Below are 22878 nucleotides of genomic sequence, written 5' to 3'. Positions count from 1 at the left end.
TCAAGAAAATTACTGGCTTAGTTAGATTTGACCCTGAGGAGCAATACCTTCCTGCAAAACATGGTGATCTGAAGACAAGCTGAAAATGGTGACATGCCCAATATGACAGCAAACAGCCTAACATATTTTTTTGTCAGAAGCAGGGTTATCATCGTGATTTCACAATGAGTAAAGCAACATATTGGCATAAAAAGGAGCTGGCTTGAACTCTCCGTGGTCAGGCCAGAGCAGTGGTAACCAGAGTATGTCTCTCCCATCCCATGCATCCTTTGCAGCACTGTACAGCAACCCTGGTTGTTGTTGGCTGTTTTACCATCACTTAACCCATACAGGCAGCATTTTTTGACTCACAAGGAAGTTTTCTTTTAATCTGTGACTCTTGTAGCCAGCACAGTACAGAAGCAGTGTCCCCTAGAATGCAGTTTGGAAATTCCCTATCAGGGCATGGGCTGCTGCAGGTATACAAGCATGAAGCTCCAATCCCCCAAAAAACAATCTTCCCTCCCAAAACTGTCTATGCCTTCTTCCAGCACAAAATACCAGCCCCAGCTTCCACTCTGAGCCAAAGGCACACCCATGTAACATAAGGTAATATCTTGCTTTATTAAGGTATTAACCTACACCTGAATGTTAGGCCACTAGAAGCGGCACAGCTTTGCAACCTGACAAACATCTCAGAACAATCTGTCACAAAGTTTTGTCTCCATAAAGCATGAAATCCTTTAAACCCTTCATTAAATTCTGCTTTTGTCATGGAATCACAGTTTGTGAGCATTAACCTTGAGAATTACATAAATTCCCATTCCAATAAGAAGACAGAAATCAGTAACTTGCTAGAAGAACAAATTGTTGCCATTCACTCCCACCTAGGGGGAATTTTTTTCTGGTCATTATTTTAAGTAGCACAATAAAGCACACAGTAAGCATCTTTCCTTGCTCCAAGAAACACACTGAAATATCAGCTCAATTTCATTAAGATTGAGTCTATGGGAAGAGTGCAGATCCCCATGGCAGAGCCCACCTGGGAAAGTGGGGTCCAGATAATACTTAAAGATGTCTCACCAATTCCAACAGAATGGGGACCAGTTCACAGTCTGCAGGCTGTGCAGCTGTATCAACTCCTAAATAAAATCCAGCAGGATGCTTTTTCTAAACCCTAAAATCAACAGTGTATCGCTTTCCTCTAAGGATCCCTGTTATAACTTATCCATGATACATAAGGTTTCTTGTATTCTGACACACATCTGCTTCTGAGTTTTTTATCAGTCACTCCTCCATACTGTGCACTTTGTTAAATCATCAAAAATCCCTGATTTGTGTTTCAAAGGAAGCACCATACTGCTTAAAAATTATGCTAAAAAATGAACATCATAGATGATCCCCCTAGAATGAACATATGCCTTTTTGATTCCCTGGACTTTTATTTTCAGAGTTTAAGATGCAAATATTTTTGACCAGGGAAAAAGCAAATACAGGGAAAGCAAATGAATATGATATCAGAGCTACTGAATATAATTCTTTTTAAAAAGCACCACTATTATTTACAGTTTGGAAAATAAAAACCAGAGACCAACTGAGGTGTCAGTTTTTAATTCACAGTATGACAAAATGATTACCAGGTGTCAATCCAAGTTTGCAGTTGATGGGCTGGATTCAGAAATCAGGTGGGAATTTTTGCAAACTGTTTTCAGAATTTGAGATGGATTAGTTTATCCCCATGAAGTGAAGTCCCCCCAGAAAATGCTGCCCAGCCATAAATGCAACAAGGACTTGAAAATGGAGCCTTTCAAGACCAGGGTCACACCTAGGAGCAAAGCAGGGCATGGGCCTAAACTGGATGGCAAAGTTACACACAAAAATTTCAAAATGACATTTCAGCCTTAAATTCTAACACTGACTCAGCTTTGGAAATAGAAAACCAAACAGATACTTCTTAAGGTATGAATGCTACCAATAATAATACAAATTGCTTTTTACACTAAAATATGCAAAAAAGTAATGGGATTTTTTTACTCACTTGGATAGAAAAATATTAATTAAAAAACTTGACACCTACTTTCCACCATACAATGGACTCAGCCTAGCAATCTCCTTTCAACATTTGTAATTATTGGTATTATTTAATACTGAAATTTGAAAGCAAATTATTTATTATTGAAGAAGATTCAAACTCATTCAAATTTAATTTTTGTTAAGGAAAACTAAGAGGGGCACTTGCTCCGTCTTAGCCCCCCACCTGGTAAATAAATAAATAAATAGTATTTTTATGTTTATGGCAAGTTGCCAATGCTTAAATTGGCCTCCTTGAGAGGCTGATAGAGCTGTTTAGTCACTACCACTTTGTTTGAAAAACTGAATGAAAACCAGGGAGGCTAAAAATGTCTTGGTTTACATTCACTAATACAAAAGAGAAAAGAAAGAGTGATAATGGATACAGTGAGGGTAGCTATGCCTAAATACTTTAGAGTCAGTCTCCTTAAAAACAATGCAGGAGGGGAAAAAAGAGTCTAAAAACCTCATTGTTCTAATTGCTTTTCATGGGGCTAATTGGTTGGAAGTGACACTGGAGCTTCTCAAAAATGAACTACAGTCTCATTAAAATTGTGAAGGATTTAAAATAAAGAATAATTTTGTTTTTTCATCCAAATTCACTGTACATTCTTGGCTTTCCTATAATGACCTCACAGTATTTCACCAAACAGCTCAGGATTTTCCCACTATGGGGGCTCCAGTTCACTCCATCTTTTCACTCCCCTTAAAGCCTCTGCATAATATAAAGTTGTTTAACGATAACGGGCTCTGGGAGCCCCTGAAAGGAGCAGAAGGAAGAGCCTAGAGTAGAATGCTTGCTTCAGATTTCTTGTTTGCTCTGTGCAGCTACTCACATTCCTGAGCGTACTGCAAATTTAAAATACCAAAAAATTATATATTTCTTATTTTAATTGCAATACAAAGATTAGAAACAGATCATCACAGAGAGAAACTGAACTCTTCTGAAAACAATTTTGTTGGTTTTTTTTTTAATGACTGCAACTGAATATAAAATTTTATTATTTTGAAAATGTTTTGACATCTGTTGAATTAAAGCTGAAACAATTTCTAATGCAGTAAAACCTCATCTAGAGATGAACTGAAAAATTTACTGGTTCAATGCCATGGCAAGAAAATTTGGCAATGATACATATTTCTTGAAGTCATTAAAAAGCTGGGAGATTAGTTTTTCACCTAATGCATATTGTGGAAATACATCTTATCAGACCCATTTATTCTTAATGCAATTTAAATGACATCAAGCAGATTTAAGCAGACACTAAAAGCAGTACTCCATATTTAAAAGAATGCTGTACACCATTTTCACAACCAAAAATCAAATGAGATCTGAATAAACCAGTTGTGACCAATTCTTCAGTCCTACTTATGTCCTAAAAATCCTCAGTATCTGCTGGAGCACTTTGGGGATGTATCACCAAGAGATTATTGGCCATCTACTTCAAACCATTTAAAATTGAGAGACAGAAAGTTTCCTGTAAATTTTCATCTTCCTTATCTTCATTAGTATTTTCTATCAGTAAGGCTTACTTCCCATTGTGCAGAATACAGAGGCAAACTTGCTGTAAGTAATTGTTAATTACAAGTATCACAAAGTACAAAATGGTCTGTGAAAGAAGGGCTCCTTGGCAGCAACTGTGAAAACTGAACCAAGGTATTTGAGAATTAATCTGCTACTGAATGCGCTCCTACAAGTGCAGCTTTGGAAATGAAGTTAAAAGAAGCTACTGCTGGCCAACCACAAATCACTTCCAATATAAAAATAAAGACCAATAAATCATCAAAAAGGCAAATCATAATCATAAGGAAGACAAGAAAAAATCCTATAGAACTACTACCAAGGGTCAGATGAGGTCCCCTTATTCCATGCCTTTTATTTCATAATGACATGGGGATATTTTGTCTCAAGCAGAGCTAAGTGAAGAAAAGTTTCTTGAGGTTTACATGACTTACAAGATTTTAATTTCAACCAAGTACAAAGCTCAGTTTCAGCGTCCCTTATTAGCAGCCATGTTACAAAGGCCAGCAAATTGGGAGGTAAAGCTGCTTTAGCAGTGATGCTTATCTGACTTCAACGCATCTTTCTTCATGTTTCAATCAGAGAACAGCTGCTGTCATCCTCCTGAGAAAACAGTGATAACAGAACATGGAGCCAGCCCTAAAACCTGCTAACACAGGAGCCTTTGTGGAAATAACTAATCTGCCCTTAAACTTCACACACAGCAAAGCTTGTGACTGAGGGGAAAGGATGGAGGTAGCTGGAACATTCTTTCAAAGCCCTGTGCTCCCTTTTCCAGAAGGACTCAGATCCAAGATCTTGCTGCACCTTGATCTCCAGATACCCACAGGGATGGTCTGTGAGCAGCCAGCCTGTCAGAATGATCACAAACTACTAAATCCCTCAGTGCCCCAGCAAAAACCTTTACGACAAAGAATGATGTGTCTTAACACTGACAATCATATTAGCAAAAAGTTACTTCTTAAATAAACTATTAAACTGCTGATTGGGGTTTTTTTTTGTTTGTTCGTTTTGACTGATAACAGTTTGATGAGTTTTGGGACTTTTTAATAGGTGAAGAAATTAATTCTACTGTTTAGTGAATAATTTGGAGAAACGTCTCCTTAAGAAAAGATTTAAACCCTAGCAGTTTCAGTAAAAATAGCATTCTACAACAAATGCAGTAGTGAAAAGAAATCACTTTAATGGTAGGACAGTGCATTGAGACATCATGTCCTGGAGGAAGGAGGGAATTCCTTGGACTTACTACCTTTAACAAGGATCATCTGTAGGGTTTTATTTGGTGCAGACGAGAAGAAAGTGAAAGTTTTGTACACATAACACTTCAATTGATCTAATTTTATTAAGTTTTTATATGAATGAGAACTGTGTACTCTTTAAAACATAGTCACACATCTTGCTTAATACATGCAAGATATTAAAGGCCTCAAAAATTTATAAAATTTGCAACTAAGTAATTAATTACTTTTAGGAGGCTGAGTAACATTCTACTCTCAAAGGAAGACAGAGAAAATGAAAAGTGAAAATCCTTCTAAGATTTCACATAATTCCTATAACTTCCAGGAAATAACTGCTAATACATAAAATCTCTAAAGCTTTAAACAACAAACCACAAGCACCAACATATTGACCTTCAACCTAAAATAACTTTTACTGTATATTGACCTTCCTCATACAGTTGTTTCTTTGCCTTGATAAATAAAACAGCATATTAAGCACGCTGCATACTGTACCTTTGTTAACACAAGAAGTTCCCATGAAGAGACGCGTGTGAGGAACACCTCAGAGCTGCATGTGCTCACCTTGCCAGTTGCTAACCACTTTGGTAAGTAAAACTTCCTGCCAATATGAACAACTGGATCCTTTGGGAGGGAAAGCTGGCGCGCTCTGCCCCACCAGCCACCAGCAGCTAAAGGGACATTGAGCAGCACCTCCCCAGCGCACACACGCCCTGCCTGAGCCCTGCGGGACCTGAGCTGGGGCTCTGCTCCTCAGTGTGGCCTTTACAAGCCCTTCCTTCTTTCCCAGCCTCACAGAGGATGCTACTGGTCAAGCTGGGCTGACAAAATAATAAACACCCGTTTGACTGCGCCTGCGAGAAACATGCAGCCCATACAGCTCAAAATGCAAATTTAATGGGATGGGTAAATGCCAGATGGATTTGCATTCATGTGGGCTCAGCTCAGGTATGAGTGATTGGAATGATTGACTCTGAAAGCTTCCAGTCACTCTGTGTAAATAAGGATGGATAAAAAAAAATTGGCATCACTGCTCAGTCCCTGAGAGAAGAGTCAAGCCAAATGGCCAAAGGAATTTAGATCTGGACTTCCTTGAACATATCAGGATAATAAAACAATCCATTAAAATGTATCTTAATCACTAAAGAAAGAGCCATGACATGCATTCTTTCCACCTCAAATGTTGATATATTTATTTTGCAATGCATGTCAAATTTTCAAGCTTTCAGAAAACAAAATAATTAGGAAATTGCTAATCTAATTAGTACAATATATTTACAACTTGGGCTTAGAGTGTGCTTGCAAACATAAGATGAACCAACAAAACATTGCATATACATCCAGGCAATTAATGTTTTCTTTGAAGTTTTTGTAAATAGGAATGAAATGCAAATATATCCTTATAGAACCAGGAAGTCATGCCAGAGGGCACTTTGTAATTTTTGAAATATTGTTTTAAATAAGCAGATTGACCAGTTGATTAATTTCCAGTGATGACACTGCAGGTATCTTGGCATTTTTTTAGCTCAATAGCCATATTGTAATTTATTGAGTGCTAGATAACCTACCTAGAAACTCAATAAACAGCACTGTCCTAACCACAAAACCAAAATAGCTGAGTTTATACTTTTAAGACTTCTGCACAACAAGCTGCCTTTTTACTAAGTGGCGAACCCTTGGGAAAACACTCCAGACCTGATCTGGAATCTGCTAGAGCTGATTTCTGCCCGGACATAAAGACAGCTTAAATCTGGTGAATCAAACCCACTCACAGATTTTAGCATTGGGAATTCTTTGATGGTGCATGGGCATTTTGGTCATGTTCTTTACCATGATACAGCTCTTTCACCACAGTAATGCAAATAGTGCACAATTCTGAGAAAATCAGAAGAAAGGGGAATTTAGTAGATGTCAAATGGCAAAAAAGCAGCTATTAAAAGAGTATATAGGTTCTCACATAAGCATGAGATCCCTTCATCTCCTGTCAATGACAGTTTGTAAAAACAACATTATAATAAATGTAAATGTACATGCTATAGTAATCTAAGGAAAGCAATATTTTCAAATACAGATATAAAATTATGTGCACCAAACGTATTGAAGCTTAACATACATTTGACTCATTATTTCAATCTGCATGTGTGTACTGGCCTTTGTTCAGACAAAGGGAAAATAAGGATTTGGACATGGAAGCCTTGGTGCACTACATCATACTGCGCTCCAGTTTCACATTGAGATTTTTTTATGACATGTTAATTTTGTTTTAAAATGGAATTCCTTCTGTTAAACCTGTAAAGCTTTTGATTATTGACTCCAAGCACAGAGATTTCACATCGTAAAGTTATTTAAACTATGTGCACACCCTACAGATTAGTAAGTGCCAAATTCTTCCATTGTTTCCAAATTTTTGTCCTGCTTGGATATCATACAAGCTGTCCTATACAATATAACATCTCTGCCAGAAATTGCTAAAGTGAGAACAAGTGTTCAAGACTCATTGCAGCAGTTGCCTTGGAAATTGGCAATAAGGATCCAAAATTCTTTCTCTGCCATACACCCAAAGATTTGAGTCATTCCTGATTTCATTGGAGTAAATTTATACCGTGCACTCTGTATTCACAGATTCTTTCTGAAATCTCTTCTTCGTGTTCTACAGGAAAACAGACAAACAGAAATTAGGATGCATTGTTTGGAGGGAGAACAGTGAGATGGATTCCTATGGCTAAACTACATTTGGAGTGGACTGGAAAGGCTGCCAAGCAGCAGCCCTTGACTGCCTTTGGAGAGTGAAGAGTCCAGCAGACAAAGCCCTGGCTCTTAGAAATGAAAAGCAGAGTGTCAATGATGCTCCATCCACACTGAGGGAAAAAGTAATTTACTTTACCTTCTATACAACTTCCTACACCATTCCTGATTACTCTTAGCTCCTGAAAATTATTTAGAGTACGTTAAATTCTGTGAAGACCTTTCAAACGTTATTCTAAAAGTGGAAAACAGGAGACAGGATATTATTAATCTTAAAAGTTGAGGCGTTTAATTCAAAAACTCATTAAGTAATAAAAGTGAAACTCTAATCTTATTATATGTTATATTTTATGTTCTATATCTAACTGTAATGTTCATGTGTGTTTCTAAATCCATTTTATATGTCAGAATTCTCCATCCATTACTGGACAACTCTTTAAAAAAAAAACCTAAATGCAGCCTGGCTATCTTACTGAATTTAGACATCTGACAAGAAAAATCAGTTAAGGTGTTTTTTACAGCATAGTTTCAGTTAGATGTGGAGAACACAAGAACAATTTTTTAAACTTTCCTAAAGGGAGTAGAGCTTTTGCAAGAACTGACAAAAAGCCACAATGAAAGAAGAAAACTCACTGCTCATGTGTTATTGGTAGCTCACAAGAGCAAATAAAAGCATCTGAAACAAATAATATCAGTTACAATATTATTGGTTTAATAGTTTGTTGTGGGTTTTTTGACTTAAAACTTGACCTGTTCTTCAGATATTTTTTTTAATATGCACTGTTCTATAAATAATTGAAGATAATTTAACTCACTGTGCCAATTATGACTATCTATTACTGCCCAAATGCATTACTGTAGTAATGTAATCAATATAAATTGTCTAAGTCAGCTGGAAGAACCTTTCAGGAGATTTGCCTTTGGGCTGGCAAGATGCTGTGTATGCTACATCTCCATCCATACTAAATCCCAGGCGGTTTATTTTGTATTAAAGCTTCTGTGTGGTGACTCACCTAGAGTAGCAGACAGTTTATATGTGTTAGTTATTACCATCAGCAATGAATAAAACAACTGTTTTCTATTCTGAAAGTCAGTTTTCTAAAGGGGCTTTCATATTCATAGCCTGAAGTAATCACCAACACAAAAGCTGCCTTAGCACAACCCAGCCAAAATCAAAGGCAGAAGGAAAACCTCCTCCTCCTTTGTGCTCCAGACCTCACCTCCCTCTCCTTTCCTGCCTTGAGGTTTCAGCTGTGTGCTGTTCATTCTACATACCTGCAAATGGAAATTACAAATTGCAGTAATTTGACTATTTGGGGAATCTAACCAAATTAATTAAAACAAACAATTTGAAAAGTTTAATTATGAAATAAGGAAGCAGAAGCAAAAGGTAGATGATCTATTTTACATATTTTTCCTTCAGTTAATAACTGGATACCTAAGGCTGCAGTAGCCATGATTTTAATTGGGAGAAAAGAAGTTGGATCTGGGGTAGGAATGCAGATTATGAACTATAGCAATGCCACAGTAAATAAATTGTACTGTCAAGTGAGATTAGCCAAAGACAAGACGGAAAAAACATAAGAAAAGGAGATTAGGAGAAAATGGAAACAAAAGGAATTCAAAAGAATGATGGAGGAAATCCACCAAAGAACAACTTGGAAGAGTTGAAAGAAATTATGACTATTTTTCTCTCAGTCCTTTGTTGTTCTCCACATACCCTAACTCTACCCTGAATGCTCCTAGCCCACAGTTTACCTACCCCTCTCATTGGACATAACCCAAATAACCTGTTTTGCCATTCACCTTTTCACTCCATCTCAGAAGTTCAGTCCTGCCAAAACAAACTACGCCCTGCCCTCATGCTAAAGCCAACCCAGTCCTCCAGCTCCTTCCTGCCTCCCCTGCTGAAAACACACCCGGGGCTGCAGCTCTGTCATCCATCACCCAGGACAGTCACAGCTTTGGAGAGGGCTCTTTCCCTCAATCTGTACTCCCACAAAGCCCATTCCCAACTTCACAACCCATCTCTTCCTTCTCACTCCCATCTCACCAAGTCAAATCTTTCCTCCTCACTACTGGCAGTGGGAATGAAAAAGCAGCAGAAGAAAGCCAGGATATTATTTAGCCAAAATTGCTAAATCTGATCCAAGTACAACTGTGTAGTTTTTTGATGAAGTTTCAGTTCCTTTATAAGAATGGCAAAACCAAAAAGAAATTATTATTCTATAAGGCAGGAAGAATATTTTCTGTCACCTCATCATGCTTCCTTTCAGTTCCTGGGAATAGCACTGTCTTCCTGCAGTAATTTTCATTTAAGGACCACTACCTTATACAAGCTGTACTCTTGTCATAGGCATTGAAGTATTTAATAATTCTGCAGAATTCACACAATTCTTCAGGATATTAATTACCACTAAGATTTAAAAGATCATCTACTACCAGAAACTACATCTTACTATGTTACTCATATGGTCGCCCTAGGAGCTAAATTAGCAAAATAAGCCAAAAAGTTAAACATCCAAAAGAAGCAAAAAACCCCAAACCATAAAGGGAAACAAAATTTCTTAAAATTAAAATGCAGATTCAATATCATATTGTAAAATAAATTTGAACACATCCCATATTAAAAAAGCACCAGTTGTAACAAGATACTCGGATCCTTCCTGTTTGTGATTTAAAACTTTTTTCCCCTCCCCATTTTCACTCAGTATTTCAAAGCAGCATCTGGGTGAAACATGTTCTAAATATTGTGATTTATTTATTGCCTGCAACAATACTTGGCAATAGGAATATGCATGCAACAACCCCAGACAACACTTGCAAAGACACTGAGAAAAGCAAGCTCTTGTAAAAGACAATTAGTTCCCTGAGCGAGTGGGCAAGCAGCGACATGCATCCTGAATGACATGTCTAAGTTTCAACAGCAGCTTGCAGGAAACATTTACATTTGAAAAATCCCTACTTTGACCTCTTTTTGCAGTTTGCTTGCTGGCAGATAGGAGTACATGACAAATGAAGCTAATTGAAGTGGGCTGGATGCCAGAGAGCACCTGATGGCGCTTTAGGTGAGAGGTCAGTGACACTGAGCACCAGCAGGTGTAATAACAACCTCGGGCTCTCTGTAAAGGAAATGCAAACAAGAATTCAGCCCCGGGATATTCGGGACAGAGCCGCCCTGTGACTGGCAGCCAGGCTGCCTCAGGAGATGGGTGATGCTTTGTCACAACTCTATCGTGACATGGCTTTGAGCAGTGTCACACAAAGTATGGAGTCTTGAGCTAAAATCATGAAGCAACATAAAACTGGGCACTGCAGAAGAAAGCAGTTTTTCTACTATTAAAAAAAAAGCTCCCCAAAGACACAGAATTAGTTGTTCTGATGCTCAGCACTTGTTTCTACCTTTATCTGTCAACATTTAAAAATCACACTGCTGGAACTACCTGACCATCAGTCTTGTAACACTTGACAAGAGAGTAACCTGTTCTTGCAAACTCTGCACACTCTACCCACCACTTCTGGGAAGAATACAGAAAAACAACATGTAAATAACATTTTAAACCAATGTTCTTCCATCTTACTAAATTGCATTATTCTGTCAAACACCTCTCCTGCAGATTTGGAGGTTTTAAATTCCAACTATTGCTTTTGATCTAAGGAAAAGTGATTGGCTGATAAACAATATTTTTCTTGTTAAAGGCATCTAAAATTGCATTATAATACCAATAGCAATGCAAACAATTTGGACCAACCACAGTGCAGTCTTGCAACAAAGCCAATAATCAGTGCAGCTTTCATAGATTTGGGATTCTTTTCTAGAATACCACATTCACACTTGATTTTTTTTAAATATTTGCATCTTTTTTTGATTTTGGATTTATATATTCCATGTTGTTTTAGAATCTGGCAATGGATCTCTGTCCATTTCAAAAATATCCATCATGGCATTAAAAGAATGTAAGACTTTTTGGGCAGTGGGATAAATACTTTAATTAGTGTTTGCAGGATCCTAGTAAAAACTATCTGTGTCATATGTGTACCTACATTTGATCTCACATGATAAAATTAAAAGAAAAAAAATGACTGGGCTTCATAATTAGCTGAGTGATCTCTGAATGATGATATGTGGTAGATCCTGCTTGGTGAGACAGATGTTTTGATTTCCTTTCACATAAAAATATCTATACTACAATTAATTCTCAGTACATTTTTTCTTAAGACAATGTTCCATCAGGCAATTCAAGTGAGGCAACTTATTAGAAAAACTCATAAATGAGATTTTTATATCATACCTGAAGTAGAATACAGCAAAGGTGTGTTTTATGATTCTGACACTGCAAAGAGTGTCAAAATCATAAAAATGAGAACAGCATAGCTGACATTCTCTCAAAAAGTTCTGGTGTGAAATCTTGCCCTCAAAAAGTCATGGGACAATGACAGAGTTTACTGACACCAACGTGTTGCTGTGTTATAAATCCTCCAGGACAGTGGAAGCTTCATGTGCTACATTCTTCCTCTTCAACAAACATGTATTCAGCACTTAATAAATTAAATATGGTGAAACCATGAGAAAATAAAGATTTCTAAACCCAGTAATATAGTTTCAGAAAAAAAAAATAAAAATTGAAACACCCACTGTCATTACTTTTGAAGTAAAAACAGTCTGTGGCTTTCAGATCTTCCAGCTGGTCAAGTCTGTTTCTGAGCAGCTTTTATGTATAAAACCATGTACCACCACACCCTGCAGGGCTGTTGCACCATACCCCAAATTCATGGTGCAGTTGACTATTAATGATTTTTTTCTAAATATAGAAAGTATACACAAATGAAAAATATGCAACCACTTCCATGTGCAAAGAGCTTTTTTGTCTGAAAATCAAAATGCAGTTTCATGAGGTGCTTAGCAATTCTTCCTTTAGAAAAGTTCCTATTCTAAGACAATTTAGTTGCACTTACATGCACCAGAAAACCATGAAACTGAACGCTCAAAGACAGCATTTGAAATATTTCTAACATCAGTTATTAACTGAAGCTTGCTTTATGGGTGCTAAGCAGATACTCAACTTTGTCCCTCCACCCATTTAGGGGAAAATGTACTTATGTGTTAATCACCTGCTGGGTGGTGGTGGGGAATCTATCCTTTGATCAAAGGAGACATACTGGTTTTACTTTACATCCTGTCTCTCTGCTCTCAACTGGCCCATAGCTGGAGGGATTCATTTCAGGATTTTTCTTTATTCCAAGTATTCTGTTACTGGCTGCATACCACCACTCAAGGCATCAGGGCTAAAACCAAACACTCTTTGTGGTACACCCATATGACAGACTTCAAAATGGAAACAATATTGAAGTTAAACCTGTAAGATCAAGTTCGCTGAAACCCTGCAATGCTTGAAGCTTTTGAACACTTCAGCATCAGATCAAAGTTTGACAGACTCAAGGAGAGAATCAGTACATTTAAACCTATCAATCCTCAAGGAAAAACAGAGCACATTGGTGAAAGTACAGCTGACAGTGCTCATTTGGTCTTGGTGCTAACAGCAGTCAAATACAGCCAGAGAGTCATGGGTTTTTCTCTGTACTGTACCTTTTTTCTGTAACAAAGGCAAGGTTTTCTCACTCAGCTTGTTTAAAGTACATTTTTGGAGCTGCTTTTAAGAGGGAAAGACAAGGTAATTTTGTTCTGAGGGATCACATCCAGATAAAACTTTTCAAATTTCCTTCAAGCAATAAGACTATCTGTGAAGGATTCATATACCAGTTCAGCAGTTTTCATACTACGACCTCTCTTCCCCACAAAACCAAAAGAGAAGGTATCCTAAGGCACTGCAATTTTTGAACAAGCTGTCTTCACGTCTTCTAATTAAAAATTAGAAACTTACTAAGTAAAAGAGATAAATTAAAAAAAAAAAAAAAAGGAATTAGTACTCTGAGCTCTTTTCTCCCTTGCAATCAGTTGCAGGCTTTTTTGGTTGACAGGTTCAATTCAAAGAACTGTTGCTACTAGCAGATATTTTTGAGGATTATTCATTTTCCTAAAAATGAAGAGTTATTCTAGTTCTAAATATGCTTCCACCTATTAATTACTCAATGGAAATAGATTATAAGCCTCAAGGTAAAGAGATTTGCAACACTGAAACTGTAAAATAGCTCATTTCAATTATAAAACAGTTAACAATACAACAGTTTCTTATTAAAGTTTCTGCCACTGACTTTAGAAATAGGGCAAATTGACAAATGGAGAATAATATCTCTTAGAAGATGAGTTGTGTAATAGATGGATTAAAAGCTGAATGTGGTTTGGTAAAGAAATCTGGCAAAGAAAAGCAGCTAGCAAATTTCAAGCAGTTTTACAAGTTTTTTTAAAAATGTCCTATCATTCATAAATATGTTACAAATGAGTGCTGCAGGATCTACATACATTTCTCAACAATTTTGTCAACCTCAGACATAGTATGACTGTGGGTAAGTTAAATAAGGATGCTTTCCTTAAATCTAACCACAGCTGCAACACAGAGAAAAGCACACAAAGGAATTTAGAAACTTGGTAAAAACACTTCTTTCAGCAGTAGAACATTGAAGGCAAGAAACCTTTATCATTTTTTCCCTGCATTTAATGTAAGAAAGGACGTAATACTCAATTAATTAAAAAAAAAATTAAGGTAATCTTAGAGCACTTCCAATGCAGAAGGCTTGAACACAGTTCAATCAGAATGTTGGGATCTGTTATTACTTACTCAGGTATAAATTCCTATCAGCCTGTAGAACCTAAGTCAGACCTAAAACCTCTAACTGCCATAATCAAAATCATCCTAGCTAACAGAATCCCTGAATCATTAAAAACTTACCTCAGTGTTTGCATTTGACCCTCACCATATTCTTGGAGCTAGAATGAATCCTGATGAGAAGCTCATGAGCAGCTCAGCAGATGGGAGACACAACACAAAGAATGCAACTCTGCTGCTTTGATGGCTCCAGCAAACTCAGACTGGGGTCTCAGCCACGTTGGGACCAGTAGCCATTTATAAGCTCCCAGATTTATTTGAGATTTATCACCTAATTTCAAGGTCCTAGAACTATGTGCGACAAAATTAATCATATTATTAATATAATTGGCTCGGAAAAAACTTGTTGCAAGATCTATCAAAAAATGCCAACTGAAAAAAATTAGAACTTGTTTTCCTAAAATGTTACACAGATTTATTCTCCAAAATTACAGCTCCATGGAAAATATCATTTATTACTGATCTCCATGCTTGCATCTGGTAGAAATATGTCTATCTGCAAAATGAACAAAGAGTTTCTGATTCTGATTAGTTCAACAAGAAAACTGCACTGGATAAATTTCTATTATTTTAATAACCTGATTACCTAAATTGGTGCTATAGCCTTTGAAGATAAAGTGATTTCAGGAAGGGTCCTTTTGTTTTTAACTGATGGATATAATTCTCTTGCAGACTAAGCTTTTCCACTTGAAGATGTTGGTGCCACTGCTTTGAAAGCATCAGCTGGATGTTATCACTGCTCCTCTGCTCCCTTATCCACACCAGGCAAGGACAGCCAGGCTGGCCTGGTGAATGGGCACTCATCACCACTGATGCTAACCTGGCTTGAAGTCGATAAGGGATTGATAAGGGATTGATTCCTTCTGCTGATGGATCTGGGGAGTTACAATCCCAGCAGAAAAAGAGCAGCAAGTGGACAATGGTGGGTGGCAATAATCAATAATGTCCTCAGCTGGCACAGCTGCACAGCTTAGGCTGGGGACAGAGCTCCTCATCCATTCAGGTGGGCTGTGGAAGGAATCCAGCTTCTCATCCTTCTCCCCTAGGAAACTATGACCTCTTCAAACCCTTCAGTAACGCTGTTCAAGTGAGTAGCTTGCTCATTTTGGTAAAAAAGTTCTGGTTCAAAGTAAAACTATACATGAACTGTGTAGCCAGCCTGGCTGGCTTTGGCAGAACTCAGATCAAAGCTGAAGAAGAGCTCGTGGTCTGGCCAGCCACATGTGCTGAAAGGCTCCAGGAGGGAACCAGTGAAATCATCACAGCTCTTCTGGAAAACAGATCTATACATATTTTCACTGGTTAATTGTCTGTAAAGTAAAGATCAAAACAGGAACAAAATGAAACAGCAAGGTTCTGCCATTTCTGACATGCAGGGACATTCCATCACCACTGGAAATGAACAATTAGCCCAAGAGATTTTTTAAACAAATAAGAACATTGATGCCAAATAAGATGACTAATTGAGTATAGTGAAATCAGAAATATTAACAGGCATTTCTTAGCTATTTCTAATTCATTACATTGGTATTTACTACTACAGCAAAATTATACAAATAGCTTGATATTGTCAAAACAATCCCAAGATGCAAATACTGAATTTAATTAAATCTCACAAACCAGTATTTTTTCCATACCTTTCTGTGTTTTTACTCTCTGTTGTAGAATTATTTATAAATTATCATGCTTCAGCCACTGATTTGAGGCTCATACTCAAGACAATCCCACCCTGCCCAATGCCTTTACTCTGTCAGAAAAAGGACAGCAGTCTGCAGGGACGCCTGCTGGAACAGCCAAATGCTTTCATTTGTTTCTTTGCACCCACACCACCCTCAGCTCAGCCTGAGCTCCAGCCCCACTCCCTGAAGATGTGTTTCCATTACTGAGGGTGTGTGACCTGAAAACCTGCTCCCATGCAGAGCCAGTGCCAGAAGAGCAGAGAGCACAGCAGAGAGCGTGGATGTGACTCCAAAGTGGCTCCAGCCCTGTGGCTGGGGGGGCTGCCTATCTCTGACAGCAGTCAGCGCCTCTCAGGGCTTTTCCTTGAGAAAACCAAGAGACAAATGCAATGACAACTGCTATTTCATTGATGTTAAGTAGGTCAGCACAGGGAGGTTTTTTTACTTTTTTTTCTTATTTTTAAGGTAGCATTATGGTATTGTAACTAAGAGAATACTAAAAATAGATATTAGAAGATTTTAATTAGTATAAATTTTCCATTCTTTGATTAACATTTTCTCTTATATTTTTTCATAAACTTCCCAGAACAATTTATGCAAATCTTGTTTATTCAAATATTTTTTTCATCTTTTAGTGTTCAATTGTAAAATCTTACATACAAAAGTTTATGTCATATGATCTATGATTAGATCAGGAGGCACTTTTGCTTCCAAAAAAAGCAGGACCTTCCAACCAGAATGATCTGCAGGCAGTCCCACATTCACATACTCTAATATTCACCTAACAACCTTTGAAACTGTTTTCAAGACAAATAAAAGAACAGTAATTTCACACATTCTCATGATAATTTGTAGATGTGAAATCCAACACAATGCAATTCATCAATCAAGTCATATCTATAGAGCAGATTTTTGCTACTATTTTCAATATGTCAACAGCTTCAGATTTTAAACAACAGCTAGATGATTTTAATACTTTTGTGAAATCAGTAATTAACCATTCCATTTTACAGCAACTATAGCATTTCAAAACAAAGATGAAAGCTGTGAAAACACATACAGCCTTTTCTCACTTTCTACAGTGTTTAAAACTGCTCTGGTATGTTATTTATTTTTACTATGGAAGATTACAAAAGAACACGACTGATGACGATGGTAGGCCCTGTGATAGTTGTCATCAGACTGACTACATCAAAAGCTTTAAAGTTCAGTTCATCAGCTACATTTTCTATTTTTTGTACACCTCTTGCACCTGCAGTGAAAAAGCTGAGGCCAAAGTTCAGGCAGAATGGCCTGACTCGCACAGCTAAAATACAAGGAAGAGACAAAAAGCTATTGAATTTATATAATTCATTTCTACAGTAACACATGAGGATGATGTGGTGCTTCATAAATACAGTGTTTAAGATTAGATAAATGCCTGTCAAAGAACATCTAGTTCATACAAATAATTTTGAGAATACATTTGGGCATATACACAGGTGCAATGAATACTGTGTATATGTGTGCTATGAATAGAACAATCAAAAGAAAGAAACTGTTCCGAGTAAAAACTGAACAGTACTAAAAGAAAATAATACAAACAACAGGGCTTTCATTAACTCCAACAGGCCCGGGACTTCAACTTCCAGCCTTAACTCTCATGTCAAGTGATTGACACATTGCCATTATATAATCAGTAAAAAAAACCAAATACATACAGCTTAACAAATCCCTACTTTTAATGAGAATTCTCTGTCTTCAGCAGTGAGCAATTAATATCAAAAAATACTAGCAGCAGTATTGAAATCTTTAAGAATAAAAGAAAGGTAACTTTTTAACTAATATAAAGTGTCCCAATAAAAATAAATGCTATAAATGTCTTCCATTAAGAATAAAAGTATTTTAACAGGAATAAAGACTAGTCACAAATCTGTCCAAGGTTTGGAAAACAAACATTGCTTGGGAGGTTCCTCCCTTTGTTTAGTAAAATCTAAGTTACAGTAAAACAACAATCATGCCTAAAAATTCACAAATCCAAAATGCCCTTCAGCTCCAGTCAATGTAGCAACACCCATTTATCTAATGAAGCATAGAGCTGGTATTCACACACTCAATGAGAAAATTGAAATGAACACTGCAAACAGTCATGCTCCTTATTTTTCCCTTGCCTTGGATGCTACTGATGCTCATTTCAAAGCTAGCATGCTTTTTTCCAAAACAAGCCAAACAAAAAGAAAAATAAATTATTTACAAAAGTCCTAACTTGAAATAATGAAAACAAAAAGCAGAACAATAGCTAATAATTAATGCCTTTAAACACATCCTTATATAGCAACATGACCAAATTCTGGTCTGCTTTGTACTGCTAGTTTTAGCGAGCACATCTTGAAAGAGAATTGTTCACCACATCTCAGCAAAGACAAATCTAGGCACCACATTTGTTTTAAAACAGCCTTCTCCTCCTTCTCCCTGAAGCATATGAAACACATCCAATAGTTTGAAGTGAACAGTGAATATTTGCCTGAGCAATATTCTCTCATCCACGCTGCAGACAATTTCTGTTTTGAAGTTTTTTACTGAATGGCACTGATGCCTTGTGAAGAATGCCTACACAGTGTCTACCAAGGCTAAATTTTAAATTTACAGACTATATGAGCTGCTTCTAAAACCAAATTTAGCAGTCTAGCTTAATGATCCTACTTCCAAAAGCACTAGCTGTCAGCTGCTGCCAGGCACAGGCTGCAGTCACTCTCTGTTTCACGTGTGAAGGGAACCCTGCTCTGAGGATGTCACAGACAATAAATTTGTCCAAACATCCGATCTACTTCACATCTGACACAGAACACAGTCTACAGTACTGTACAAACAAAATACTGTACAAACAGGTTTTGTGCTGAGCTCTCTCTCACACATGCACAGCTTGTGGCAAAGCCTGAACTGTTTTTCCAGCGCCTGCTGCACTTCAGTGGTTGGAACTGGAAAGGGAAAACAAGCACTTGTGTTCTACCTGCACCACAAAACAGTTTCTGGGGGTCACATGGCTTCAGTTACCCATGACAGATTGCTATATAGGCTTAATTCTTAAAACTTATCATCACCTCATGATTTTCTTTCTTCTTTTTTACCTCCGTAAGGGTGAGGAGAGGGGAAGAGATCTTGTTTCTAACAAGACTTGAGCACTGCAGCTGCACTGGCTACTAAATGGGCTGGCCAGGGAGATTTCTCTGAACACTCTGCAGGTTCTCTACAACCTTACAGCACTTTCTCATCCTGAAGTTTAAAGGGCTGCACTTTTTTTTTTAAACTAACTATGTTTTAAACACAATTAGAGGCCCAGCCTGCACTATCTTTACTGAGGCAGAGTCCCACCTCATGGCCTCCAGAAAAGCTTTAAATGCATAAATCAATCATAACCATTAGTCTTGGAACAAAACAAGATCAGAAGCTAAATGTTTTGGTAGATCAGACACTTACGTTTTTTGGTAGGGAAAAAATCCTCCTGAAGAAAAATCAACTACAATTCAAAAGCATATAATCTATTTTACAATGCTCTAATAGATACTAAACAAATATTCCCTCAGTCTCTTGTCAGCCAGCTTTCAAAATCATTGTATTCTTTATACACAGGTTTTCTTAAACTAAATCAAATGTGGTTTTGAGTGTCTAAATGGGCAAAAACATGTTCCACGTTGCAATGAAAATGCAGTCACAGTTTAAATAATTTAAACTGTATAACTACAAATTATGACAAATATACAAAGTACGAAATAGTAAGGTGAAGATTTTTTTTCTAGAAACCCACATTCTTGCAGTTCAAATACTTTTAAAATTAAATTGTTTCTATTCTATTTTCCTCTCCAACATAAAATATATTCCTCATGTTCATTCTCTTGCTTTCTTCATGTTCACAATTAGCTTTTGATAGATGTCTGCAGTAACAAAAAAAAAATACATAGAAACTTTTCTAAATAAGACAGATATACATCCAATTTAATTTGATTAATGTTGTGTTTTAATATACATTCAGTTGACTGAGAGATTTGATTTCCCTCAGCCATACGACTTGTTATGAAAATCAGCAGAGTGTAAGAGGCAGAATGGTAAAATGCCAAAGGCAATATAATGTGTAGAAGCTTTAATAAAACATTAATCTTTGCTTATGTGAGTAGATTTTGCTCCTCTGAACTGGCCCATTGAAGTAAATAAAATTGTTCCTGTAAGAAGTACTGAGCAACATTTTCTACAAGCAATCCACCAAAGCCTGGTGTCTTCAGCAATGTTGAGACCACAGTGACTTTGAGCTGCAAATTACTCACAGCTTCAAAGGCAAGCCCCAAACAAGTGGATATGCATCAACCATACCTGACACACCATCATAATACAATTTACACATCATTTGGGAGACAAACAATTCAAACTGCACTTTGTACTCTGGAATATCACAAGGAAATTATTGTATGGATGTTATTCTACGATAATATTTCAGGCAAAGGGCATGTATTGCATAGAGAGATTATACTTCCCTTACTAAATATCTGCTGCTTGTTTTAAAATTTCACTAAAACACTTCAGCTGAAGAGGTAGTCTCATGTTTTTCCATGAATATCACAAATTTTATTCTAGTATAACTGCATGCTTAATCTGTGGCAAAATTTCTTAAGAATCAAACTTTCATATACATTCTGCAAAGATATTACAGTGCTCTTAAAGGGATTTTAGAAATGGTACAGCAAATTAATACTAGTTTAAAGAACCCACCTACTGAAAAAAAAGAAAATGGTGTAGACAGATACAAATACATGTATTTTAAAGTTCTGTACCCACCTACACCTTTAGCCACAATAATTTATGAAAAAACCAGAACCACTGGACCATTAAACCATTAGACACAGTTTCTCATTTTTCACTGCATATGAGAAAACATCATCACAGCATTCATAAACACACTTGTCAGGAAACAGACAGCTCCATGCAGTGTAAAAGAAAACACAACAATTAGACTGCAACATGAAAAAGAGAGAAAAGAGAGTTTCTCACCCCTCAAAACAAAACTGGAACTTTGGTTTATAGGAACGGCTATGCCCATATACCCTCCTCATCATCCTGTGTGCCAGACATGAGGAGATGCACAGAGAAGGTGTTGGCATTGGAATGAAAGAAAGAAAGAAAGGTTAGTTACTTTGGTGCATATGAAATTCAATTTTCTTGGCTTTCAACAACATGATTTTTTTTTCTAATGAAAGCCAGTGAACACACATGAACAAGCTTGTATTACATACAGAAGAATCTGCATCTATAGCAACCAAAAAACAACAACAGTGACGTAAAATTTTTTCCTCCCCATTAAAACGGTGTGTAGGAAGATGATTATAAGATTAATATTAAAAGATTATCTATTTTTTAATTGCATGCAATTCAAGCCAACAGTGAGAGCAATGAAAAGGTCAAAACTTAGGTAAGCAAAAAAAATAATCAAATTGTCTTACACTTTGTTAAAAGATACAAAACTGCTGAATAACCAAAATAATTAGCATTAGCAAAGTAAAAGTACACTTTTCCAAAATCCTATTAATTAAATTTATCTTTTCAACATGTGTTAAACACTGCACATTTTTGGATGCTATTAAATAGTTCTTTCCCTTTTTTCCAGTTTTGAACCATTAGGTTTATTCATTTCAAGTTTTAGGGATAAATAACATTAATGACAAATACAAAAATTCATAACAACTTCTTAATTTGTTCTTAAAGGGAATTAATTTATGGTAGATAAGTTGAAAGCAGAAAGTCTTTCTTCACATTTGCTATAAACTTGAATTTAATAGTAAAATAAATTTTGACAAAATCTAAAAAATAAACATGAACTAAACCAGGAGATTGAAATGTTCTTCCCCAGATACACTAAGATGGCAATTTTACAATGACTCTTTATCTCAACACACATAGATGTGCACATGCACAGCTATCTCTATATACAGTTCTAATGTGCCCAATGATGCAACACTCAGCTGCTAGAACTTAGAGGTGCACAGCACAATGTTTTTAATTTAACTCAGGATTTCAAAATCAAATAAAATCTTATCATTTTACTATCCTTAAAATTCAACCATTAATATCTTAGAAACATTTAAAAAACCCATTCAATAATGACAAAACCTGGAAAGTTAGCTAGTGTAGCATATTGCTGGCACTTAATTAAATCCAAAAATCTAATAAAATGAATGGTAATTAATTATGATTGAAATGGACAGGAATTTTAGCCTGGAAGTATACACTGCCAGTATCACTACTGTTCCTAACCCATTCTTGGAATAAAAAAGAGCTCCCAGATGTCAACTGTTATTAAAAACCAGATGTTAAGATAGATGTCTTGCATGTTGCTGAATTAAGTAAAGAAATCTGACAGTCCACTATAAACTTAGCTATCATTTAACACAGAAGAAATGTGGGTAAATTTTTTACAGTTAACTTGGAACACATCTGAGTTACAAGGTCTGCACAAATACACCACAAAGCAAAGGCAGAGTAAGGCCTGAATATCCTTTTTTATTTTGAAACAAAGGCACAGGTTCTGTAAAACTTGCAATGAGCTGGGTTTGCCTCACTGAAAACACAAATTATTCCTCTGGATTCTGCTGGAGCCACTCCTGGTCAGGCCCACTAATGCTAATTGAAGTGACTTTCAAGCTGACAAGAATTTTTGCCAGAGTAAAGGTTGAAGAAAGAATGAAGGATTTCTTTTCCACTGAGTAGTTTGATCCTATTTCACTAACATAATGCATTAGGTTAATCTTTGATGATATCCTTAAAAACAGCAAGAAATCAACAAAAGGGACAAGACAACAGGTTTCCAAGTGACTCCTCCCCTAGCTACACACAGCTGG

The 22878-nt window shown here is 36.6% G+C and overlaps 1 protein-coding gene across 1 annotated transcript in view; it reads right to left on the bottom strand.

Moving 5' to 3' along the window:
- Nucleotides 1-22878, bottom strand: part of ERC2 (ELKS/RAB6-interacting/CAST family member 2) — a 353494-nt gene that overhangs the window by 28803 nt on the left and 301813 nt on the right. Inside the window, exon 22 of the mRNA XM_059480170.1 lies at nucleotides 21035-21100. Coding sequence (XP_059336153.1) covers nucleotides 21096-21100 — 5 coding nt within the window. The 3' untranslated portion in view covers nucleotides 21035-21095. The remainder of the gene's footprint in view (nucleotides 1-21034; nucleotides 21101-22878) is intronic.

This window comes from Ammospiza nelsoni, chromosome 11 (genome assembly GCF_027579445.1).
Source record: "Ammospiza nelsoni isolate bAmmNel1 chromosome 11, bAmmNel1.pri, whole genome shotgun sequence".
NCBI lineage: Eukaryota > Metazoa > Chordata > Aves > Passeriformes > Passerellidae > Ammospiza > Ammospiza nelsoni.
Note: the sequence above shows the minus strand (reverse complement) of the source record. Positions and strands in the feature narration are given on the sequence as shown.